Source organism: Salmo trutta, chromosome 3 (assembly GCF_901001165.1).
Source record: "Salmo trutta chromosome 3, fSalTru1.1, whole genome shotgun sequence".
In the NCBI taxonomy this organism is placed as follows: domain Eukaryota; kingdom Metazoa; phylum Chordata; class Actinopteri; order Salmoniformes; family Salmonidae; genus Salmo; species Salmo trutta.
The window spans coordinates 17,857,841-17,883,686 of record NC_042959.1 but is presented as its reverse complement, the minus strand read 5'-3'; the positions used below and the strand labels follow the sequence as shown (position 1 = coordinate 17,883,686).

Genomic DNA, 25,846 nt, shown 5'->3' with positions numbered 1-25,846 from the left:
TGGTGCGGTATCATAAGGTGCAGTTAAGGAATGAAAGATAACCGATTCTATTATTTAAGGAGGAAAACATGAATCTCATTCAGGAGTGACAATTTGTTTTGTAACACAGAGAGTTAAACATAAAAGCATGCTGAGACACAGAATCATAAACTGGCTCAGGGAGAAAATGGAGTCCAAAGTTTCCCCTCTCCTCATTAGCATAATATGAAAGTGATTCATAACATGGAGATGTGACAGAAGCCACCTGGTCACTGTGGGTTTTAGACAGGTGGTAAGTTACTGTTCCTCTATGTATTTTCGGTGCATTTTGTTGGGATGAAAAGCTAACGACTAGTTTCAGGATCATTTCCTACGCATATCATTATTCCTCCTTTTTTTATATGAAAAAGATAATTGACATTTCTCAGAATTATATACATGATAAATCAAAATTATCGAACTGGCCTCTGAAAGTGAACCATTCAAGTAAAAACGAAAGGAGAGGGTAGTTTTTTTTATCTTCTGGCTCTGGATTGATTTTCAATTTTAATCTCACAGTTACTTTATAGTCTGTTGTAAACACAAAGTATCGATCCAACTATGCAGCCATGCATTCACATGCCAAGGCCCAATTATATGTTTTGCGAAAAGTCTAGAATCACCAACAATACAGAAAATTAACAACTTTTGTTTGTTGTTGTTTTTTAACTCACTGCAATATACTTCAACATGGAACTAGCTATATATTTTACCTCTTTGCTCTCTAACTGGGGCTTCCTTCGTCAAAAAAACGAAATAATGTCAAACAGCAAGGAGCAGACAAGGAGTGTTGCCTTCTAATAATAAAGAGAATGAAAAATAAAGCATAGTACCTGGAGCTCAGCTATATAATGGTACCAGGAGCTCAGCTATATAATGGTACCAGGAGCTCAGCTATATAATGGTATCAGGAGCTCAGCTATATAATGGTACCTGGAGCTCAGCTATATAATGGTATCAGGAGCTCAGCTATATAATGGTATCAGGAGCTCAGCTATATAATGGTACCAGGAGCTCAGCTATATAATGGTATCAGGAGCTCAGCTATATAATGGTATCAGGAGCTCAGCTATATAATGGTACCAGGAGCTCAGCTATATAATGGTATCAGGAGCTCAGCTATATAATGGTATCAGGAGCTCAGCTATATAATGGTATCAGGAGCTCAGCTATATAATGGTACCTGGAGCGCAGCTATATAATGGTATCAGGAGCTCAGCTATATAATGGTACCAGGAGCTCAGCTATATAATGGTACCTGGAGCTCAGCTATATAATGGTATCAGGAGCTCAGCTATATAATGGTATCAGGAGCTCAGCTATATAATGGTACCAGGAGCTCAGCTATATAATGGTATCAGGAGCTCAGCTATATAATGGTATCAGGAGCTCAGCTATATAATGGTATCAGGAGCTCAGCTATATAATGGTACCAGGAGCTCAGCTATATAATGGTATCAGGAGCTCAGCTATATAATGGTACCAGGAGCTCAGCTATATAATGGTATCAGGAGCTCAGCTATATAATGGTACCTGGAGCTCAGCTATATAATGGTACCAGGAGCTCAGCTATATAATGGTACCAGGAGCTCAGCTATATAATGGTACCTGGAGCTCAGCTATATAATGGTACCAGGAGCTCAGCTATATAATGGTATCAGGAGCTCAGCTATATAATGGTATCAGGAGCTCAGCTATATAATGGTATCAGGAGCTCAGCTATATAATGGTATCAGGAGCTCAGCTATATAATGGTATCAGGAGCTCAGCTATATAATGGTATCAGGAGCTCAGCTATATAATGGTACCAGGAGCTCAGCTATATAATGGTACGAGGAGCTCAGCTATATAATGGTACCAGGAGCTCAGCTATATAATGGTACCAGGAGCTCAGCTATATAATGGTATCAGGAGCTCAGCTATATAATGGTACCTGGAGCTCAGCTATATAATGGTACCAGGAGCTCAGCTATATAATGGTATCAGGAGCTCAGCTATATAATGGTATCAGGAGCTCAGCTATATAATGGTACCTGGAGCTCAGCTATATAATGGTACCAGGAGCTCAGCTATATAATGGTACCTGGAGCTCAGCTATATAATGGTACCTGGAACGCAGCTATATAATGGTACCAGGAGCTCAGCTATATAATGGTACCTGGAGCGCAGTTATATAATGGTACCAGGAGCTCAGCTATATAATGGTGCCAGAAGCTCAGCTATATAATGGTACCTGGAGCTCAGCTATATAATGGTACCTGGAGCGCAGCTATATAATGGTACCAGGAGCTCAGCTATATAATGGTACCAGGAACTCAGCTATATAATGGTACTTGGAGCTCAACTATGTAATGGTACCTGGAGCTCAGCTATATAATGGTAGGCGGTTCACATTATCTACATTGTAGCTTAAAATAACTTTTTACCATAAGCAGATACCGTAAGTGGTTGGATTAACGCTATCAATGTGTTTTGGTAGAGGCCAAGATAAGATATTGAAAAATCATCCAGTGGTAGACTAATTATAGTGTTTGCACCAGAATGGCAAAATGAAACCAGATATCTTTGTGAATGCCCAGAAAAGGACAGTTAAATGAACAGAAAAGCATCAAACAATTGTTTCATAACAAGCCTCAACTCCTCACCACCCCTTTGTGATCCGGGTGAATTGCTGAGTTAATGTTATAGTCAGTTTTTCTGTTTTAGTGTGTGTGTGTGTGTGTGTGTGTATATCTGTGTGTGTAGCTGTATGTGTATCTGTGTGTGTGTGTGTGTGTGTGTGTGTGTGTGTGTGTGTGTGTGTGTGTGTGTGTGTGTGTGTGTGTGTGTATTTTAGAGAGAGAAATGCACCATTGTTAACATCACTAAAGCCTAACCAGATGTATTTACCTGTCAGTCCCATTTTGATGTACTGTAGCTTTCACCTGGATCCAACTGGTCAGTGTTTGTCAAGGAAAAATCGAATAAAATCAAATAAAATGTTATTTGTCACATGCACCGAATACAACAGGTGTAGACTTTACAGTGAAATGATTACTTACAAGCCTTTAACCAACAATGCAGTTTAATAAAAAAATATATATATATAATTGAAATATAACTAATAACAATTAATAAAATAACAATAAAATAACAGTAGCAAGGCTATACAGGGGGTTCCTGTACAGAGTCAATGTGCGGGGGTAATTGAGGTAATATGTACAGTACATGTAGGTAGAGGTAAAGTGACTATGCATGGATAATAAACAGAGAGTAGCAGCAGCATAAAAATAGGAGCTGGGGTGGGAACAATGCAAATAGTCCGGGTAGCCATTTTATTAACTGTTCAAGAGTCTTATGGCTTGGGGGTAGAAGCTGTTAAGAAGCCCTTTTGACCTAGACTTGAAGCTCCGGTAACACTTGCCGTGCAGTAGCAGAGAGAACAGTCCATGACTATGGTGGCTGGAGTCTTGGACATTTTTTTGGGCCTTCCTCTGACACCGCCTGGTATTGTGGTCCTGGATGGCAGGAAGCTTGGCCCCAGTGATGTACTGGGCCGTACGCCCTACCCTCTGTAGTGCCTTGTGGTCGGAGGCCGAGCAGTTGCCATACCAGGCGGCGATGCAACCAGTCAGGATGCTCTTGATGGTGCAGCTGTAGAACTTTTTGAGGATCTGAGAACCCATGCCAAATCTTTTCAGTCTCCTGAGGGGGAATAGGTGTTGTAGTGCGCTCTTCATGACTGTCTTGGTGTGTTTGGACCATGATGGTTTGTTGGTGATGTGGACACCAAGGAACTTGAAGCTCTCAACCTGCTCCACTACAGCCCTGTTGATGAGAATGGGGGCGTGCTCGGTCCTCCTTCTTCTGTAATCCACAATCATCTCTTTCGTCTTGATCACATTGAGGGAGAGGTTGTTATCCTGGCACCACCCACTGGATATCATAAGGTGAATGCACCAATTTGTAAGTCGCTCTGGATAAGAGCGTCTGCAAAATGACTTAAATGTAAATGTAATGTAATGTAAATGTAATGTAAATGTCTCTGACCTCCTCCCTATAGGCTGTCTCATCATTGTCAGTGATCAGGCCTACCACTATTGTGTTGTCGGCAAACTTAATGATAGTGTTGTTGTGCTTGGCAATGCAGTCATGGGTGAACAGGGAGTACATGAGGGCACTGAACACGCATCCCTGAGGGGCCCCTGTGATGAGGATCAGCGTGGCGGATGTGCTGTTACCTACCCTTACCACCTGGGGGAGCCCGTCAGGAAGTCCAGGATCCAGTTGCAGAGGGAGGTGTTTAGTCCCAGGGTCCTTAGCTTAGTGATGAGCTTTGAGGGCACTATGGTGTTGAACGCTGAGCTGTAGTCAATGTATAGCATTCTCACATAGGTGTTCCTTTTGTCCAGGTGGGAAAGGGCAGTGTGGAGAGCAAAAGAGATTGCATCATCTGTGGATCTGTTGGGGCGGTATGCAAATTGGAGTGGGTCTAATGGTGTTGATGTGACCCATGACCAGCCTTTCAGCACTTCATTGCTACAGACGTAGGCAGGTTATCTTGGTGTTCTTGGGCACAGGGACTATGATGGTCTGCTTGAAACATGTAGGTATTACAGACACGGTCAGGGACAGGATGAAAATGTCAGTGAAGATACTTGCCAGTTGGTCAGCGCAGGCCCGGAGTACACGTCCTGGTAATCCGTCTCGCCCTGCGACCTTGTGAATGTTGACCTGTTTAAAGGTCTTACTCACATTGGCAACGGAGAGCGTGATCACACAGTCGTCCGGAACAGCTGATGCTCTCATGCATTCTTCAGTGCTGCTTACCTCGAAATGAGCATAGAAGTTATTTAGCTCATCTGGTAGGCTCGTGTTACTGGGCAGCTCGCGGCTGTGCTTCCCTTTGTAGTCCGTAATAGTTTGCAAGCCCTGCCACAGCCGAGGAGAGTCGGAGCCGGTGTAGTACAATTCAATCTTAGTCCTGTATTGACGCTTTGCCTGTTTGATGGTTCGTTGGAGGGCTGGATTTCTTATAGGGCTGGATTTCTTATAAGCAGGTGTTCATATTGTTTTGTACAATCAGTGTAGATGTAGATGCATATATTATGATGTCATAATCAACATCTGAAGTGACCAGATAAGAGTTGCTTGGAAAGTACAGTATCAGTCAAAAGTTTGGACAGACCTACTCATTTCAGGCTTTTTCTTTATTTTACTATTTTCTACACTGTAGACTAACAGTGAAGACATTAAAACTCTGAAATAAATCATGTAGTAACCAAAAAAGTGTTAAACAAATCAAAATATATTTTATATTTGAGATTATTCAAAGTACGCACCCTTTGCCTTGATGACAGCTTTGCTTGGCATTCTCTCAACCAGCTTCATAAGGTAGTCACCTGGAATGCATTTCAATTAACAGGTGTGCCTTGTTAAAAGTGTTTTTTGTGGAATTTCTTTCCTTCTTAATGCGTTTGAGCCAATCAGTTGTGTTGTGACAAGGTAGGGGTGGTATTCAGAAGATTTGGTAAAAGACCAAGTCCATATTATGGCAAGAACAGTGCAAATAAAGAAAGAGAAACGACAGTCCATCATTACTTTAAGACATGCAGGTCAGTCAATACGGAACATTTCAAGAACTTTAAAGTTTCTTCAAGTGCAGTCGCAAAAACCATCAAGCGCTCTCATGAGGACCGCCACAGGAAAGGAAGACCCAGAGTTATCTTTACTGCAGAGGATAAGTTCATTAGTTACTAGCCTCAGACTGCAGCCAAAATAAATGCTTCAAGTAACATACACATCTCAACATCAGCTGTTCAGAGGAAACTGGGTGAATCAAGCCTTCATGGTCGAATTACTGCAAATAAACCACTACTAAAGGACACAAATAAGAAGTCTGATGAGTCCAAATTTGAGATTTTTGGTTCCAACCACTGTCTTTGTGAGACGCAGAGTAGGAGAACGGATTATCTCCGCATGTGTGGTTCCAACTGTGAAGCATGGAGGAGGAGGTGTGACGGTGCTTTGTTGGTGACACTATCAGTGATTTATTTACAATTCAAGGCACACTTAACCCTCATGGCTACCACAGCATTCTGCAGTGATACACCATCCCATCTGGTTTGCGCTTAGTGGGATTATCATTTGTTTTTCAACAGGACAATGACCCAAAACACCTCCAGGCTGTGTAAGAGCTATTTGACAAAGAAGGAGAGTGATGGAGTGCTGCATCAGATGACCTGGCCTCCACAATCATCCAACCTCAACTCAATTGAGATGGTTTTGGATGTGTTGGACCGCAGAGTGAAGGAAAAGCAGCCAACAAGTGCTCAGCATATGTGGGAACTCCTTCAAGACTGTTGGAAAAGCATTCCAGGTGAAGCTGGTTGAGAAAATGCCAAGAGTGTGCAAATCTGTCATCAAGGCAAAGAGTGTCTACTTTGAAGAATGTCAAATATAAAATATATTTTTTGGTAACTACATGATTACATACAGTTGAAGTCGAAAGTTTACACTTAGGTTGGAGTCATTAAAACTCGTTTTTCAACCACTCCACAAATTTCTTGTTAACAAACTATAGTTTTGGCAAGTCGGTTAAGACGGTTAACTCAGTGCCTCTCTGCTTGACATCTAGGGAAAATCAATAGAAATCAGCCAAGACCTCAGAAAAAAATGGTAGACCTCAACAAGTCTGGTTCATCAATAGTACACAAGTATAAACACCATGGGACAGACGCAGCCGTCATACTGCTCAGGAAGGAGACGTGTTCTGTCTCCTAGAGATGAACGTACTTTGGTACGAAAAGTGCAAATAAATCCCAGAACAACAGCAAAGGACCTTGTGAAGATGCTGGAGAAAACAGGTACAAAAGTATCTATATCCACAGTAAAAACGAGTCTTATATCGACATAACCTGAAAGGCTGCTCAGCAAGGAAGAAGCCACTGCTCCAAAACCGCCATAAAAAAGCCAGACTACGGTTTGCAACTGCACATGGGGACAAAGATCGCACTTTTTGGAGAAATGTCCTCTGGTCTGATGAAACAAAAATAGAACTGTTTGGCCTTAACGACCATTGTTATGTTTGGAGGAAAAAGGGGGAGGCTTGCAAGCCGAATAACACCATCCCAACCGTGAGGCATGGGGTGGTAGCATCATGTTGTGGGGGTGCTTTGCTGCACGAGGGACTGGTGCACTTCACAAAATAGATGGCTTCATGAGGTAGGAAAATTATGTGGATATATTGAAGCGACATCTCAAGACATCAGTCAGGAAGTTAAAGCTTGGTCGCAAATGGGTCTTCCAAATGGACAATGATCCCAAGTATACTTCCAAAGTTGTGTCAAAATGGCTTAAGAAAAACAAAGTCAAGGTATTGGAGTGGCCATCACAATGCCCTGACCTCAATCCTATGGAAAACATTTGTGGGCAGAACTGAAAAAGCGTGTGCGAGCAAGGTGGCCTACAAACCTGACTCAGTTACAGCAGCTCTGTCAGGAGGAATTGGCCAAAATTCACCCAACTTATTGTGGGAAGCTTGTGGTAGGCTACCCAAAACGTTTGACCCAAGTTAAACAATTTAAAGGCAATGCTACCAAATATTAATTGACTGTATGTAAACTTCTGACCCACTGGGAATGTGATGAAAGAAATATAAGCTGAAATAAATCATTCTCTCTACTATTATTCTGACATTTCACATTCTTAAAATAAAGTGGTGAACCTAACTGACATGAGACAGGGAATTTTTACTAGGATTAAATGTCAGGAATGGTGAAAAACTGAGTTTAAATGTATTTGGCAAAGGAGTATGTAAACTTCCGACTTCAACTGTATGTCGTCCTCTGTATGTGTTATTTCATAGTATTGATGTCTTCATTATTATTCTACAATGTAGAAAATAGTCAAAATAAAGAAAAACCCTGAAATGAGTAGGTGTGTCCAAACTTATGACTGGTACTATACTTTCCAAACAACTCTTATACAATGAAAATATATGTAAATGTGGTCTTCTATTCAAATTAAATCTATAAAATAGTATTTTGTACTTCAGCCGACAGGTTAGTTGGTTTAATTTAATTTGCCTCTATATTACAATTTTTATGATAATCACAGATTGCTTTCCCGCATGGGTTCTTTGTCCATGAATACAGAGGCTGCCAAGGCTATAGCTCATAATTATTTGAGGCCTCTGCAGCCTTTCAAGGATTCTGGGCATTGAAACTTGAATGTACATGAGGGTTCTAAGTTATCTGTGTATATAATACTATTTTATATGGTCCTCCTTCATTTGATACTTTTTAATGATGTAAAGGATGTGTTGTCAATTAAAATTCAAACAGATAATCCTATTATTATGTGAAACCTTTTGTAACCTTCAACTCTTCTTGATGTAAGTATCAGAATAAGTATTGTTGTCCGTTAGTATACTCCAATCAGGGTAGGGGTGGTGGGGGGGTCTAGATTTTAAAAATATATATATATATATAAACAAAATAACTCCTCCTGATGTATTTTCAACTCTTCATCCTTGGGTATGGAAAAAAACATAAAAAATGTATGTAGTGTTCATACTGTAGCAGTGCATTCCGGTTTTCCCATAATTTATAACCCTTTACTATAACTTATAACCCTTTACTATAACTTAGAACCTTTTACTAGGCAGTTCTATAAAATTATAAAATGGGTAGTTTGGGTCCTGGATGCTGAATTGGCTGAAAGCTGTGGAATATCAAACATTATAAACTGGGCGGTTCAAGCCCTGAATGCTGATTGGCTGACATCCGTGGTATATCATACCGTATACCACGGGAATGACAAAACATTGAATACACCATGGGTATGATGAAAAAAGACTTGTTTAGTATTATATTTATGATGGCAACCAGTTCATAATAGCAAAAAGGCACCTCTAGGGTTTTGTGGTATATGGCCAATATACCACGGCTAAAGTCTGTATCCAGGCACTCCGCTTCGCGCCGTGCATAAGAACAATCCTCAGCCTTGATATAATGGCCATTATAAACTGGGTGGTTTGAGTCCTGAATTCTGATTGGCTGAAAGCCATGGTTTATCTGACCGTATACCATGTGTATGACAAAACATTTAGTTTTACTGCTCTAATTACGTTGGTAACCAGTTTATAATAGCAATAATGCACCTCGGGGATTTGTGCCTAAGAACAGCCCTTGGCCGTGGTGTATTGGCCATATACCACACCCCCTCGGACCTTATTGCTTAACTACACCACAACACGGGTGTGATATGGCTCCCCGAAATGATGCCGAAGCGTAACCCAAAATGGTTGCCTTTATTTGTATATAATTGCACAGCCCGGAGTTGATTATAACTCAGCTACTTGCAGCAGAAGACAATACTAACACACACACATTTTATTCACTGGAGAGAAAACTCATGTTTAGCTTGCTTTGTGCACCTCTGCAGCTAGCAAGGCAGGTAGGTCACTAGCTAACTCAAGGATCTCTCACCAATATAGTTGTTTTCCACCTAACCTTGGAAACAGCAGGTCAAACCAGGAACATATGGGACTATTTCACTTGTTTTAGTTTTGCCACTTGCGTAATGACTGCATCATTGTAACAGACTAGATAAATGAATGTCCATCTCTGCCCACAGCGAGTCATCAAATGAGGTAAAGCAAGAGCTTTCAGCAAGAATCTAAGCAAACACTAGCTAGCCAGCAACCTACATTTACACATTTCTCCCTGTTATTAGACCTGCGTCATAAAATGATGGTAAACAGCAAGCAACTCTTAAATAGCTATTCTTAACTTTTGGACTTGTTTGTTTGTTTTCTTACATCGACCAAGAATGCTGAACTTTCTCTCAGGAGCAGGAACACCAGTCTGCAAGGTTTGCTGCTTCACCAATGGCCTTACAGAAAAGGGAGAAAGCTTAAGCAATTTCAACATGACCTTTTGTTTCGCACAACACTGCCATATGTTGTCTCTAACCTCAAACAGGTGATTCTCAGGTTCGAAGGGCATGTACAAGACTACTGAGGCAGGTAATCTCAAGCAGCAGCCGGTTTTCCGCATCCATACTGCTGCCTTCCTCCAACATGGCTCATCTACACTGCTGCCTTCCCCCAACATGGCTCATCTACACTGCTGGCTTCCTCCAACATGGCTCATCTACACTGCTGCCTTCCTCCAACATGGCTCATCCACACTGCTGCCTCCCCCCAACATGGCTCATCTACACTGCTGCCGCCCTCCAACATGGCTCATCTACACTGCTGCCTCCCTCCAACATGGCTCATCTACACTGCTGCCTTCCTCCAACATTGCTCATCTACACTGCTGCCTTCCTCCAACATGGCTCATCTACACTGCTGCCTCCCTCCAACATGGCTCATCTACACTGCTGCCTTCCTCCAACATGGCTCATCTACACTGCTGCCTCCCTCCAACATGGCTCATCTACACTGCTGCCTCCCTCCAACATGGCTCATCTACACTGCTGCCTTCCTCCAACATGGCTCATCTACACTTCTGCCTTCCTCCAACATGGCTCATCTACACTGCTGCCTCCCTCCAACATGGCTCATCTACACTGCTGCCTCCCTCCAACATGGCTCATCTACACTGCTGCCTCCCTCCAACATGGCTCATCTACACTGCTGCCTCCCTCCAACATGGCTCATCTACACTGCTGCCTTCCTCCAACATGGCACATCTACACTGCTGCCTCCCTCCAACATGGCTCATCTACACTGCTGCCTTCCTACAACATGGCTCATCTACACTGCTGCCTCCCTCCAACATGGCTCATCTACACTACTGCCTTCCTCCAACATGGCTCATCTACACTGCTGCCTTCCTCCAACATGGCTCATCTACACTGCTGCCTTCCTCCAACATGGCTCATCTACACTGCTGCCTCCCTCCAACATGGCTCATCTACACTGCTGCCTCCCTCCAACATGGCTCATCTACACTGCTGCCTCCCTCCAACATGGCTCATCTACACTGCTGCCTCCCTCCAACATGGCTCATCTACACTACTGCCTTCCTCCAACATGGCTCATCTACACTGCTGCCTTCCTCCAACATGGCTCATCTACACTGCTGCCTCCCTCCAACACGGCTCATCTACACTGCTGCCTCCCTCCAACATGGCTCATCTACACTGCTGCCTTCCTCCAACACGGCTCATCTACACTGCTGCCTTCCTCCAACATTGCTCATCTACACTGCTGCCTTCCTCCAACATGGCTCATCTACACTACTGCCTTCCTCCAACATGGCTCATCTACACTGCTGCCTTCCTCCAACATGGCTCATCTACACTGCTGCCTCCCTCCAACATGGCTCATCTACACTGCTGCCTCCCTCCAACAAGGCTCAGGCTCTGCTGCCTTCCTCCAACATGGCTCATCTACACTGCTGCCTCCCTCCAACATGGCTCATCTACACTGCTGCCTCCCTCCAACATGGCTCATCTACACTGCTGCCTCCCTCCAACATGGCTCATCTACACTGCTGCCTCCCTCCAACATGGCTCATCTACACTGCTGCCTCCCTCCAACAAGGCTCAGGCTCTGCTGCCTTCCTCCAACATGGCTCATCTACACTGCTGCCTTCCTCCAACATTGCTCATCTACACTGCTGCCTTCCTCCAACATGGCTCATCTACACTGTTGCCTTCCTCCAACATTGCTCATCTACACTGCTGCCTTCCTCCAACATGGCTCATCTACACTACTGCCTTCCTCCAACATGGCTCATCTACACTGCTGCCTTCCTCCAACATGGCTCATCTACACTGCTGCCTCCCTCCAACATGGCTCATCTACACTGCTGCCTTCCTCCAACATGGCTCATCTACACTGCTGCCTTCCTCCAACATGGCTCATCTACACTGCTGCCTCCCTCCAACAAGGCTCAGGCTCTGCTGCCTTCCTCCAACATGGCTCATCTACACTGCTGCCTCCCTCCAACATGGCTCATCTACACTGCTGCCTCCCTCCAACATGGCTCATCTACACTGCTGCCTCCCTCCAACATGGCTCATCTACACTGCTGCCTCCCTCCAACATGGCTCATCTACACTGCTGTCTCCCTCCAACAAGGCTCAGGCTCTGCTGCCTTCCTCCAACATGGCTCATCTACACTGCTGCCTCCCTCCAACAAGGCTCAGGCTCTGCTGCCTCCCTCCAACATGGCTCATCTACACTGCTGCCTCCCTCCAACAAGGCTCAGGCACTGCTGCCTCCCTCCAACATGGCTCATCTACACTGCTGCCTCCCTCCAACAAGGCTCAGGCACTGCACGCCCTTTTTTCCCTGAGTGTGATGCTGTGAGCTGGAATATGAGGCGCAGACTCATTACAATGCAGGGCAATGGATCAACCCCCGCAAAGAAATAACAAAGCTGCCAAAAACTTGGACTGAGACTCAGGCTCTTGTAGTTTCCACTGCCCATTTTTGGGAGGCTGATGAAAGGATTGGTTGCCGAAGGCTTTTCCCCACATGATGTCACAGCTCCTACCGGTAATGTTATCGAGTCTAACTCGGTGGCTGACCCAGGCTGGCACGAGGGCCTCCCAAACTTCCTCAGCTACTGCCTTATATGGATGGATGCCATGCACTGTATATGGATCATAGGATTGGTCACGCATGGCTTACTCCCAATCTGTGAAATGTCATTCCTCCTCACGTCTTTCGAGAAGATCAGAAGCACTGACTGTACAGTGCAATTAAAGTATACATTTGTGCAAAATCACACAATCTGTAGAACTTTATCAACAAACTTTGTTCTTGCATGAAAAAAGCCTACAGTATCTGCCCTCTAATATTACCATCATTATGACCAGTCATCCAGACCATAATTGTTGATACCTATATCGCAAGCCAGTCATGAAAGTCATTAGCAAACTAAGTGCGGTTGGTGCTGCTTCATTTGACTGGTTAACACGAAATCTGTGTTATATCCCCTGCCTCTGAGAAAGAGAGTCAATGGGCCTAATATGGAGTGATCTTCTCCAGGGGCAGAACCCTGGTAGTGGGCCTGTGTTCTTAGCCGCCACTCACACAGACCTGTCAAATGCTTACTGACATTCTCTCAATCCAATTAATTAGGGCCTAACAAGCTATGGGAATGGGTGGGATTGGGTACAGAGCGATGGCAGAGGCACAACCCTTTTACAGATCCAACCGTCAGCATTTCAGAGGATGCCCAGTAATGAGGTGGCTGAAGGAACTTGGTGGCTCGTGTCCTGTGCCTTGGCTCACCTAGAGGATACATTTGCTGGTGACGTCTGTGGGAAATCTGGGCTTTCTCCCCCTGTAATACTTTGGTAGAGTGCTTAAATTTCAAATCACAGTTATAGTAATGCTGTGAACGCACTGCATGGCTTTGTGAAACAGTCACCAAACTGAAACAAAGAGCACAGCTGCGACATAATAATTTTGAATGTAAGACCAAATGTGTATTTGTTATGGATCCCCATTAGCTGCTGCCTTGGTAGCAACTACTCTTCCTGGGGTCTAGCAAAATTAAGGTAGTTTATACAATAATAAAATACATTACAATACATTCACAGACTGTGTGCCCTTAGGCCCCTACTCCACCACTACCACATATATACAGTACAAAATCTATGTGTATGTGTGTGTGTAGTGCGTATGTTATCGTATGTGTCTGTGCCTATGTTTGTGTTGCTTCAGTCCCAGCTGTTCCATAAGGTGTTTTTTATATCTGTTTTTAAATCTAATTTTACTGCTTGCATGAGTTACTTTATGTGGAATAGAGTTCCATGTAGTCATGGCTCTATTTAGTACTGTACGCCTTCCATAGTCTGTTCTGGACTTGGGGACTGTGAAGAGACCTCTTGTGGGATGTCTTGAGGGGTATGCATGGGTGTCCGAGCTGTGCGCCAGTAGTTCAAACAGACAGCTCGGTGCCTTCAACATGTCAATACCTCTCATAACTACAAGCCGTGATGGAGTCAATCTCTCCTCCACTTTGAGCCAGGAGAGATTGACATGCATATTATTAATGTTAGCTCTCTGTGTACATCCAAGGGCCAGCCGTGCTGCCCTGTTCTGAATCAATTGCAATTTTCCTTTTTTGTGGCACCTGACCACACGACTGAACAGTAGTCCAGGTACGACAAAACTAGGGCCTGTAGGACCTGCCTTGTTGACAGTGCTGTCAAGAAGGTAGAGCACCGCCTTATCATGGACATACTTCTCCCCATTTTATCAATTGTTGTATCAATATGTTTTGGCCATGACAGTTCACAATCCAGGGTAGCTCCAAGCAGTTTAGTCACCTCAACTTGCTCAATTTCCACATGATTTATTAAAAGATTTAGTTGAGGTTTAGGGTTTAGTGAATGATTTGTCCCAAATACAATGCTTTAGTTTTAGAAATATTTAGGACACATCCCAATGATGAACAAGGGGAAGACTTGTTCTGTGCATAGAGGATTTGCAATTACAGTTTGCCTCCTCTTCCCTGAGTCTGAAATAATGAATCAAGTAGCGGTGAGCGGAGGTGGCAGCCTCTCCTGCATGGACCAGATGTTGTAAATCCACGGAATCTTCCAGAGACAGGTGCCCTCCAGCCGGTTCCTGTCTGCTGCCTTGGTAATGGTTTGTTTCCTTTCCTGGAACACTGGAGAAATCAGGCAGCACCACTCCAACCTCTATCATCTCCACATTACAAGGTTATACAGCATTTCCAATGCTGGCAGTGGTGTCCTATGACTCTGCTTTATAACGGCTACAATTACTGAGTGGCCAGAGTAAAGACAGTTCGGCCTGTGGGGTCAAAGGATTACCGGTATGTCTGTCTCTTGTTGCCATTATGCCATTTCCTGTATTTGGGCTGCTGTCAAGCAAAGATCTCTGATTTCTTGGTACAGGCCAGACAGTACTGATACGATTTATTACTTGGAGACAAACATTTCAGATCAGACTTTATATCAACAACGACAATGAGGCCACTAGACTGGTTTAATGGATTTGATTAACTGAAGAGCCCCTCATGAAAATAAACGTCACTGGATTCATTTCGGCAAAAAACGATTCGGTGCCATGGCCTGACTGGTATTCTGGCTGTGCCTACTGATTAGACTGGATTTTATTGGGTTGCTGAATTGCAGTGTAATTCACTTCACTGTGCATGTAGGCAAATATTTAAATGGCCCCATAGTAATTACATGCCATGGAGATTGAGGCCACATTTATGTTTAATAAAATAATAACAAACCAAATAATACATGCATAGTGATGGATATAAAACCTGTTCAGTTAGTGGATCCCATTCATCCTGCCTGTCATAAAAGCTGTGTTGCGACCACAATGAAATTAGACAGCTACATCCATCACGGCTTTGCCAGCGATGTCTTCTTAGAGCTCACTCCCGGGCTCTATCTCCCGTTTTTCAATTATGTATTTTGTGTACTCTTTCCCCTGTTTCCTCAGTTTCTTTGGCTTACATCTCCAAAATTTCAGGGATTAAAAAGGGATGAAGAAAGGATGAATACTGTCATAAATCGTTTTAGATTTTCTGGTAGTAAAGATGAGAGGGATACCTGGTGAAAACAAATATTTCATCCTAAAGATACCAACTGTACACAGCACCTCTCATGTTTACTGATGCAAGAGAAGTTAAAAGGAACGTGAAACAAAAATAACTCCATTAAAACAACACTATGATGAAAGTTATCAAAAGAGTCCATATTTATCCTAGCAGGAACAGAAAGAGGTCCATGGTTTCACCTCCAATCTCGCCTTTTTTAAACCAGTAACAGTCTGCAATTTCAAGTCTGACATTTAATTAAATAAATTATTTCTCTGAGGATCTTACAAAACTATAGTGGACCACAGGTCCGCAGCTCTGTTTCCGATTGACGCAGGTAAACCGGCTGCTGATGTCACATCTGAAGGGGAGTCAGTCTTCCTTGAAACACTTCCTCACATTTCCTCTTCATCACAGATGGAATATTAGGTAAACATACTCATTCTCACTCAAAGACCATATTGACTGTATTAGGTGCAATCTGTGCAATCTAAATATACATTTCACAGCTTACTACAGGAACTTTGAAATATAAGTCCTTGGACAATTGACGGCCATTCTCTTTCCAACAAACCTATCTACCTAAATAAAACTTCAGTCAGTCATCCCAAGATAGCTATGTCCCAGAAACACAGTGGCAGACAGGGTAGCTATTTGGTAGCCGAGCTTAAGCCCTCCATTTGAAGTTGTGTCACAAAGGAGCTGTGTCTACCTGTCTGGAACAGGCTTTCTCTCTGGATAACCGCCGACAGACTCCGAACTAATGAGGCTCTGTTTGGCCCTTGGAGGCCACTGTATGTCTATAACCCCAGAGCCATCTCCTGAATTTCTTAACAGGCCTGGTGAGGGGAGAGCCACAGCTTTTAGCCCTACCAAGAGCCCTACTTTTAACAAGTACCATTTCAGTCCAACTTCGCATTTTTAGCTCCGGTATCAACAGTAATTTCCAAATGACCACAAAGATGAATCCTGAGCCAAGGACCTCAGGAGTTCTTCAACTGTGACTCGCTCCTAACTCCTTACATGATGTGTTGTCTGGAGCTAGTAGGGTTTAATATTGTAGGCAGATGATTACGTGTAGTATTGAATAATGTCAGGAGGAAAGGTCAAAGCCATCAAGCTGATTGACACTAGATGAATGGCAAAGTTCCAGGCAGCAAGGTTTAAAGCATCTATTAGGCCCAGACAAAAGGGTTTAAAGCATCTATTAGGCCCAGACAAAAGGGTTTAAAGCATCTATTAGGCCCAGACAATAGGGTTTAAAGCATCTATTAGGCCCAGACAAAAGGGTTTAAAGCATCTATTAGGCCCAGACAATAGGGTTTAAAGCATCTATTAGGCCCAGACAATAGGGTTTAAAGCATCTATAAGGCCCAGACAATAGGGTTTAAAGCATCTATAAGGCCCAGACAATAGGGTTTAAAGCATCTATAAGGCCCAGACAATAGGGTTTAAAGCATCTACAAGGCCCAGACAATAGGGTTTAAAGCATCTATAAGGCCCAGACAATAGGGTTTAAAGCATCTATTAGGCCCAGACAATAGGGTTTAAAGCATCTATAAGGCCCAGACAATAGGGTTTAAAGCATCTATAAGGCCCAGACAATAGGGTTTAAAGCATCTACAAGGCCCAGACAATAGGGTTTAAAGCATCTATAAGGCCCAGACAATAGGGTTTAAAGCATCTACAAGGCCCAGACAATAGGGTTTAAAGCATCTATAAGGCCCAGACAATAGGGTTTAAAGCATCTACAAGGCCCAGACAATAGGGTTTAAAGCATCTATAAGGCCCAGACAATAGGGTTTAAAGCATCTATTAGGCCCAGACAATAGGGTTTAAAGCATCTATAAGGCCCAGACAAAAGGGTTTACAGCATCTATAAGGCCCAGACAATAGGGTTTAAAGTATCTATTAGGCCCAGACAATAGGGTTTAAAACATCTATTAGGCCCAGACAATAGGGTTTAAAGCATCTACAAGGCCCAGACAATAGGGTTTAAAGCATCTATAAGGCCCAGACAATAGGGTTTAAAGCATCTATAAGGCCCAGACAATAGGGTTTAAAGCATCTATAAGGCCCAGAAAATAGGGTTTAAAGCATCTATAAGGCCCAGACAATAGCAAGGGAACAGAGGCAGCTAACAGCTTTTAATGTCAGGTTCTACCAGGAAGAACATCATGATGATCACATCTCAAACACTAATGACTGGGTCTGGATGGATGGATAACTAGGTGGATGCTACAGTATGTGTCCTTTTGATTAATTTATTTTTATTCAGGGGATGAAATGGCAACGGTACTTAACTGAAATGATACAAGTCTGAGGAGGAAATTGTTTCCACTACTGTATAAAAACAAGATCTGAATGAAATCTGTTCATGTGACCTACTCAAAGACTTGTGACAATAGTATAATATTGTTATATTGGTTATTATAGGCATTATAATCCAATATTGAAATTGATTGCTTCCTAATATTTCTTTATAATGTGAAGATCAGTTGCAGTGATGTATTTTCTATTGTTCTACCTCACAAGAACAAAGGGTCACACTTACTCCTGAGGACAAGTCTTATTATGAAGAGAACAATAACATTTTTTATTTATTTTTTATCATCAACAATGATACATATGAGCATCTGATGTGATTGTAATGACTTGGCCATTTCTCCCACATGAGAAACCGTGCACATCTGCTATATGCTCATCATGGGTAATACCTGCCTCAAATGAGATTTGTGACAAATCCCTTACAAGAGCACAGCCAATATGCTTGGTTATAGCATGCTTGGTGGTGGCTTATCTGTCTCCATTAAAGACACAGGTCATGCCCCACAATGTCAAAACCCTTAAACATCACATTGCCTATGATAGAATAGTGAGGTACCCATTGAATCCATAAAATAGTGAGAAACCTATTGAGATCATTAAAATAGTGAGGAACCCATTGACTCCATTAGAATAGTCAGGAACCCATTGACTCCATTAGAATAGTGAGGAACCCATTGACTCCATTAGAATAGTCAGGAACCCATTGACTGCATTAGAATAGTGAGGAACCCATTGACTCCATTAGAATAGTCAGGAACCCATTGACTCCATTAGAATAGTGAGGAACCCATTGACTCCATTAGAATAGTCAGGAACCCATTGACTCCATTAGAATAGTCAGGAACCCATTGACTCCATTAGAATAGTCAGGAACCCATTGACTCCATTACAATAGTCAGGAACCCATTGACTCCATTAGAATAGTAAGGAACCCATTGACTCCATTAGAATAGTCAGGAACCCATTGACTCCATTACAATAGTCAGGAACCCATTGACTCCATTAGAATAGTCAGGAACCCATTGACTCCATTAGAATAGTAAGGAAGCCATTGACTCCATTTGAATAGTCAGGAACCCATTGACTCCATTAGAATAGTCAAGAACCCATTGACTCCATTAGAATAGTCAGGAACCCATTGACTCCATTAGAATAGTAAGGAACCCATTGACTCCATTAGAATAGTAAGGAACCCATTGACTCCATTAGAATAGTGAGGAACCCATTGACTCCATTAGAATAGTCAGGAACCCATTGACTGCATTAGAATAGTAAGGAAGCCATTGACTCCATTAGAATAGTCAGGAACCCATTGACTCCATTAGAATAGTAAGGAACCCATTGACTCCATTAGAATAGTCAGGAACCCATTGACTCCATTAGAATAGTCAGGAACCCATTGACTCCATTAGAATAGTAAGGAACCCATTGACTCCATTAGAATAGTCAGGAACCCATTGACTCCATTAGAAAAGTAAGGAAGCCATTGACTCCATTAGAATAGTCAGGAACCCATTGACTGCATTAGAATAGTAAGGAACCCATTGACTCCATTAGAATAGTAAGGAAGCCATTGACTCCATTAGAATAGTCAGGAACCCATTGACTCCATTAGAATAGTAAGGAACCCATTGACTCCATTAGAAAAGTAAGGAACCCATTGACTCCATTAGAATAGTCAGGAACACATTGACTCCATTAGAATAGTCTTCCCTGTGGCTCAGTTGGTAGAGCATGGTGTTTGCAATGCCAGCATGGTGTGTGCAACGCCAGGGTTGTGGGTTCGATTCCCACGGGGGGCCAGTACAACAACAACAACAAAAATGCATGAAATGTATACATTCACTACAGTAAGTCGCTCTGGATAAGAGTGTCTGCTAAATGACTAAAATGTAAATGTAGAATAGTCAGGAATCTGTTGAATCCGTTAGAATAGTAAGGATTCCATTGAAATAGTAAGGAACCTGTTGATTCCATTAGGATAGTGAGGAACCCATTGACTCTGTTAGAAGTGATTCTGTCTGCATTTTGGTTTGTCTGACTCGTACTGAAATACAGACAGAATCGGGTGTGAACATTACACACTGTAAAAGTGCTCATTTATCTGTGATTAGTGCCTGTTGTATTTTTCTAAAGCAGAAATGTCATAAGTTTGATAGCGTTAAAAGCTCATTTTCAGCCATTAGATTAATCCCTATCAATTCAAAACTCTCACTCCTGCTGTGGAGTAGTTGTCAATCATTTTCAAATTGAAATGGTTCCTAGTCTCAATGCCACCAGAGATCATTTCTTACCCATTCAATATGAACCAATAATATTCAACGCAATCACCTTGCGCTACAGTTGGACTTGGCTCCTTGATATCAAATGGTAGTGATCTGACTGATGTACCATAGATGGTATCTCTAAGTTAACATGGTGGGCGAATAAATAGAAAAACCAAAAAGGGAACATTGCATTGCACAAACGTATTCAATCCTGTATCGTTTTGGCCCCCATATGGATCTGTCAAAGGCAAACCTTGTGCACATTCATCATGCAGATACGATCAATGCTTGGACAGTCTCTTCTGGCTTTTCAAATTCTTCTCCTTTCTCATTGGGGTGGACAAGGTGGTTATTCACACTGAGCTCCAACTCATCTGAATGCAGTATCTGGCCTTCCTGTTAGATGAATGTCTTCTTGGAGACCCTAGGCCCTGGACGGAAGATCATCATCCCTCTTGGTCTACATCTCTCTCGAACCCAAAGAGGTAGAGATTACTGTAGTTTCACAAAACCAGCTAGTCTTAATGAGTAATCACTGAGGTTTACAGCAACCTAACATACGGTATTTCGATATATATATACATACATACACACACACACACACACACACACACACACACACACACACACACACACACACACACACACACACACACACACACACACACACACACACACACACACACACACACACACACACACACACAGTGCCTTCAGAAAGTATTCACACACTTCTTGACTTTTCCGAATTTTGCTGTGTTACAAATTTCAAATTGATTAAATTGATATTTTGTGTCACTGATCTACACACAATACTGCATAATGTTGAAGAGGAATTATGTTTTTAGAAATGTTTACAACTTAATTAGAAATGAAATGTCTTGAGTCAAAAAGTATTCAACCTTTTTGTTATGGCAAGCCTAAATAAGTTCAGGAGTAAAAATATGCTTAACAAGTCACATAATGAGTTGCATGGATTTAACTTTTGTGCAATAATAGTGTTTAACATGATTTTTAAATGACTATCCCATCTCTGTACCCCACACATACAGATAATTGTAAGGTCCCTAAATCGAGCAGTGCATTTCAAGCACACAACCACAAAATCGAGCAGTGAATTTCAAGCACACAACCACAAAGACCAGGGAGGTTTTTGTATGGTTCGCAAAGAAGGACACCTGACATTGAATATCCCTTTGATCATGGTGCAGTTATTAATTTTACATTTTGGATGGTGTATCAATACACCCAGTCACTACAAAGATACATGCGTCCTTCCTAACTCATTTGCTGGAGAGAAAGGAAACCGCTCAGGGATTTATACATGAAGCCAATGGTGACTTTAAAACTGTTACAGAGTTTAATGGCTGTGATAAGAGAAAAATGATGATGCATCAACAACATTGTAGTTACTACACAATACTAACATAAATGACAGAGTGAAAAGAAGGAAGCCAGTACAGAATAAAAATATTATAAAACATATAATACAAGTAATACTGCAAAACATTTGTCAAAGCTGAGTGTACAGAACATTTGGAACATCTTCCTAATATTGACTTGCACCCCCTTTTGCCCTCATAACAGCCTCAATTTGTAGGGGCATGGACTCGAGAAGTTGTCGAAACCGTTCCACAGGGACTCTGGCCCATGTTGACTCCAATGCTTCCGACAGTTATGTCAAGTTGGCTGGAGGTCCTTTGGGTGGTGGACCATTCTTCATACACACGGGAAACTGTTGAGCGTGAAAATCACAGCAGCGTTTCAGTTCTTGACACACTCAAACAGGTGCGCCTGGCACCTACTAACATACCCTGTATATTTTGTCTTGCCCATTCATCTTCTAAATGGCACACATACACAATCCATGTCTCAATTGTCTCAAGGCTTAAAAATCCTTCTTTAACCTGTCTCCTCCCCTTCATCTACACTGATTGAAGTGGATTTAACAAGCGACATCAATAAGGGATCATAGCTTTCACCTGGTCAGTCTGTCATCGAAAGAGCAGGTATTCTTAATGTATTGTACACTCAGTGTATATTCAGCTGTAGAATATTCTTCTATATTTAACCATATATTCTCACAATGCTCTCCATAGAAAGATGGTAATATGTGTAGGTCTATTTCTTACAGATGGTCACTGATTCCATCCCAGACTGAGTGTTTCCTTTTGTACAGTATGTGCTCTTTTATTGCATTCCTGGAAATTGACATCATTATGAATCCCCAGTGTTATCGATGTGCAATGGGAGCAGTTTGATCAAACAGGCTGTTCTATCTATATGCTGTTGTTTGACATGGTTATGTGAGTTAAACCCCAGTCGTATCAACCACACTGCTGCCTCGTCAGTAGGCCACATAAATGCATAATGTCATCTACAGAAATTGTGATCTATGTACACTGTGCCTTCGTTGTTCTGATGGATTGAATTGTTGCCTGTGCTCATTAGTTTGGACAAGTGGCTCAACAACACTGCAATTACCTCAGAAATGTGCCAATGTAAATACAAAACACCTATAATACTGCAAGTTTGTGTGAGAACAAAAGACAATGATTGAATACTTAAGCTGGAAAATTGCACCATTATGCTTCTGTTGAGGTAAAGCTAGTTATGGATGCATAGCAGCAAGATCCATCCGTTATTGATGACAACTGCAAACACCTAACTCAGAGAAGAAAATGGCAGACCATCCAATTGGCTTAAACAGACCTCTTCTCCACCTTATGCCAATTGAATAGACATTGAATCATATCATGTTATGATTCTCAATGCATAACTGTACTCATTTCCTTTCAGAATTCCCCACCTCCAACCCCTTCATTTCTCTAATGAAAACAGTCCTGGAGTTGCTGAAGAGAATATCAATACTGAGTGTAAATGTCTGTTCTCCTGTTAGCCAGCTGTTGATGAGTTGGGAATGCCAGTTCCCAATTGAGATAGGAATTATCAACTCTGATGTCATGGCCGTGTCAATAACCATAATGGTATTATCCCCGCCTTGCAACAAGGTCAGGATTAACATGTCAGTGTTGTCTTGACTAATAGACATTGATAGTTTACAACTTGCGGCTCTCCTTTCTCACTTGCACGCATCAGTGGCAAAAAATCAATAGCGACTTCATCCAATCACACTGAGAGCGTCTGTCATTCAACAATGATGACGAAGCCACCCAGGTACCGCTGTGAAATTGGTTGAAATTATTAATATGGGGGAATGTGTCACCTTTTCTATACTGTTACTCTGAAATCAGTCAAACGATCAGTAGAACAGTTCTATGCAGTGGCAGTCAAACGATCAGTAGAACAGTTCAATGCAGTGGCAGTCAAACGATCAGTAGAACAGTTCAGTGCAGTGGCAGTCAAACGATCAGTAGAACAGTTCAATGCAGTGGCAGTCAAACGATCAGTAGAACAGTTCAATGCAGTGGCAGTCAAACGATCAGTAGAACAGTTCAATGCAGTGGCAGTCAAACGATCAGTAGAACAGTTCTATGCAGTGGCAGCCAAACGATCAGTAGAACAGTTCTATGCAGTGGCAGTCAAACGATCAGTAGAACAGTTCAATGCAGTGGCAGTAAATGAGGGTACCAGTAAATTGTGAAGGTTTCACCAGCACCACTCATAAAGTGAAGGAAAAACGTGATGTATCTTGTTGAATTGAGTAAATATATGCCCAAGTAGGATTAGACAGAATGATATCCACTAGAGTCCTATGACTGCTACAGCTAGATTGGACAAGACTCGTATCCCCGTGGACCAGTTTGTACATTAAACATTCTCCATTCAGGCTACAAAGGCTTCGATTGCCTCCTTAACTCGATTGAATGGCGAGAATACAGAAAAAAATGGAAAAATATGCTTTCTTTATGAAACACCATTTTCAACCATAATGATAGAGTGGCTAATGCCTAGGAATGATAGCACAGGATGTTGCGTATTGCGTTCAGCCAATCAAGTTGCAATGGTCTGTTGTTTACCCCTGGCTGAAAGTGGGCACAAAATCTGGAAGTAGCATTAGCCACTCTTGCATGGTGGTGGAAAATGGTGTTTCATAAAAAAAAAGTGTGCAAATTTTCCCATTTTTTCCCCAACCATTAAATCAAGTTGTGGTATTAAAAAACATTCAGTTAATGTGTACTGTCATGTACATGAGGTAGAATTGCATGAAATGCGTTTTTTTTAAATCAGATTTTTATTATGGCTTTATTATAAAGTGGCTATTTCTTCAACAGTAAATGTACTTACTACCCATCGAATTGCATTTTGATGCATGGATTTGTTTACAGGGGTTGTGGTCAGGCAATTTCTTCATCTGGCCCTGTTTGAATGCTAAAATGAAACAAGTCATTATCATCATGTGCAGGTCTTTGGGCTAGGTTGTAGCCTAATGTTGTCAGAGAGTAGTTGATGTACACGCACGTACACACACAATTTCAATGAGTTCCTACAATAGCCCACATGTTGACAATATCCCGTGATAATGGTGTATGCGGATTATTGGGCCATATAAATGATTTATATAGGTATCAGGACACCATAGAACACTTATGAAGTGCTAGTCAGTCACTTAATTTCGACCTCATATTGAGATTCAATGTGGCATACATTGCAAGGAAGTAATCGCAGATTCTCCAAATGGCGTAAACATAATATCCGACAACTAAAATGTAGACTAAATTATTGCGCGGCAACAACTAAATCACTCCTCATAATTTCTACCATAAAATCAACTTCCACCGAAATGTATTATTGTGCTAGTGGGAACTTGGTTTTATTGAAATATACATAGGTCAGTGATATAAAATAAAAGCATACTTCATTTTCCTAAATGTACTTTGGTAGCCTATTTGCTCAACATAAAGAGTTATCCAAATATGCGGGTTTTCTGCATATTGCGAACAGGTTGCAAAACTGAAAATCTCCTTGGTTTGTGTATCCCATTAAATCTTTATCAGAGGAACGTGTCTATCATTACTCAATAGTTGCAATATCTCGTAGGGCAGTACAGGTAGAAAATACGCCTGTTTACTTACCGAAGAAGACGAGATGAAATAGGTAAACTCCCCAAAGATCCATTTTGATTTCCGATGTAAAATTCTGTTTAAATGATTCCAGGTAACGCACCACTACACCTACACCTTTGAAATTACACTCAAATACATCCTCCTGTACAAGTGGACTGAATCGTTACAAAGGGATTGATAACCAAAATAACTCCTTGTTCACTAAATGTTTCAGAATTCCATAAGTTTCCCGAAAGTGGATGGATTAATCAAATGTCATGGACATAAATAAATAAAAATACGGGCGTAATCGTTATGTAAAACGAACATGTAAAACGTGTTATAGACCCTGAAAAGTTATCTAGGCTACATCTAGGATCAGGTATGTGAGAGTTTGTGGTTGCCCGCCGCTGTTCTTTCTCCGCCGAAAGCAAGTCCTCTTCGAACGTATTTTCTGTTGGTAAGTGGGAAAGAGAGTGGCTCGGATGGACTAACTGCTGAGAGCGACGTAGGTGAGCATGAGGGAATGGGAGAGGGTGGGGGAGCAAAAGGGGTTACGTAGAGTGGAAGGGACAGTGACACATGACATGCAATGCTCGTGTAAAAAAAATCACGCAGCATAATATCGCCTCTACAATCCAACAGGCATATAGGTCAAGTTATATTGTACTATTTGTTTCCCAATCTTTCTCAG

The 25,846-nt window shown here is 42.0% G+C and overlaps 1 protein-coding gene across 2 annotated transcripts in view; it reads right to left on the bottom strand.

Annotated features, from left to right (window-relative positions):
• The window catches only part of gfra4b (GDNF family receptor alpha 4b), an 86,245-nt gene extending 60,616 nt beyond the window's left edge, over positions 1 to 25,629 (bottom strand). For both annotated transcript variants that reach the window (XM_029725614.1, XM_029725606.1), the window contains exon 1: positions 25,183 to 25,629. In XM_029725614.1, the coding sequence (XP_029581474.1) occupies positions 25,183 to 25,225 (43 nt within the window). In that variant the 5' untranslated portion in view covers positions 25,226 to 25,629. The remainder of the gene's footprint in view (positions 1 to 25,182) is intronic.
• Positions 25,630 to 25,846: the final 217 nt, after the last annotated feature.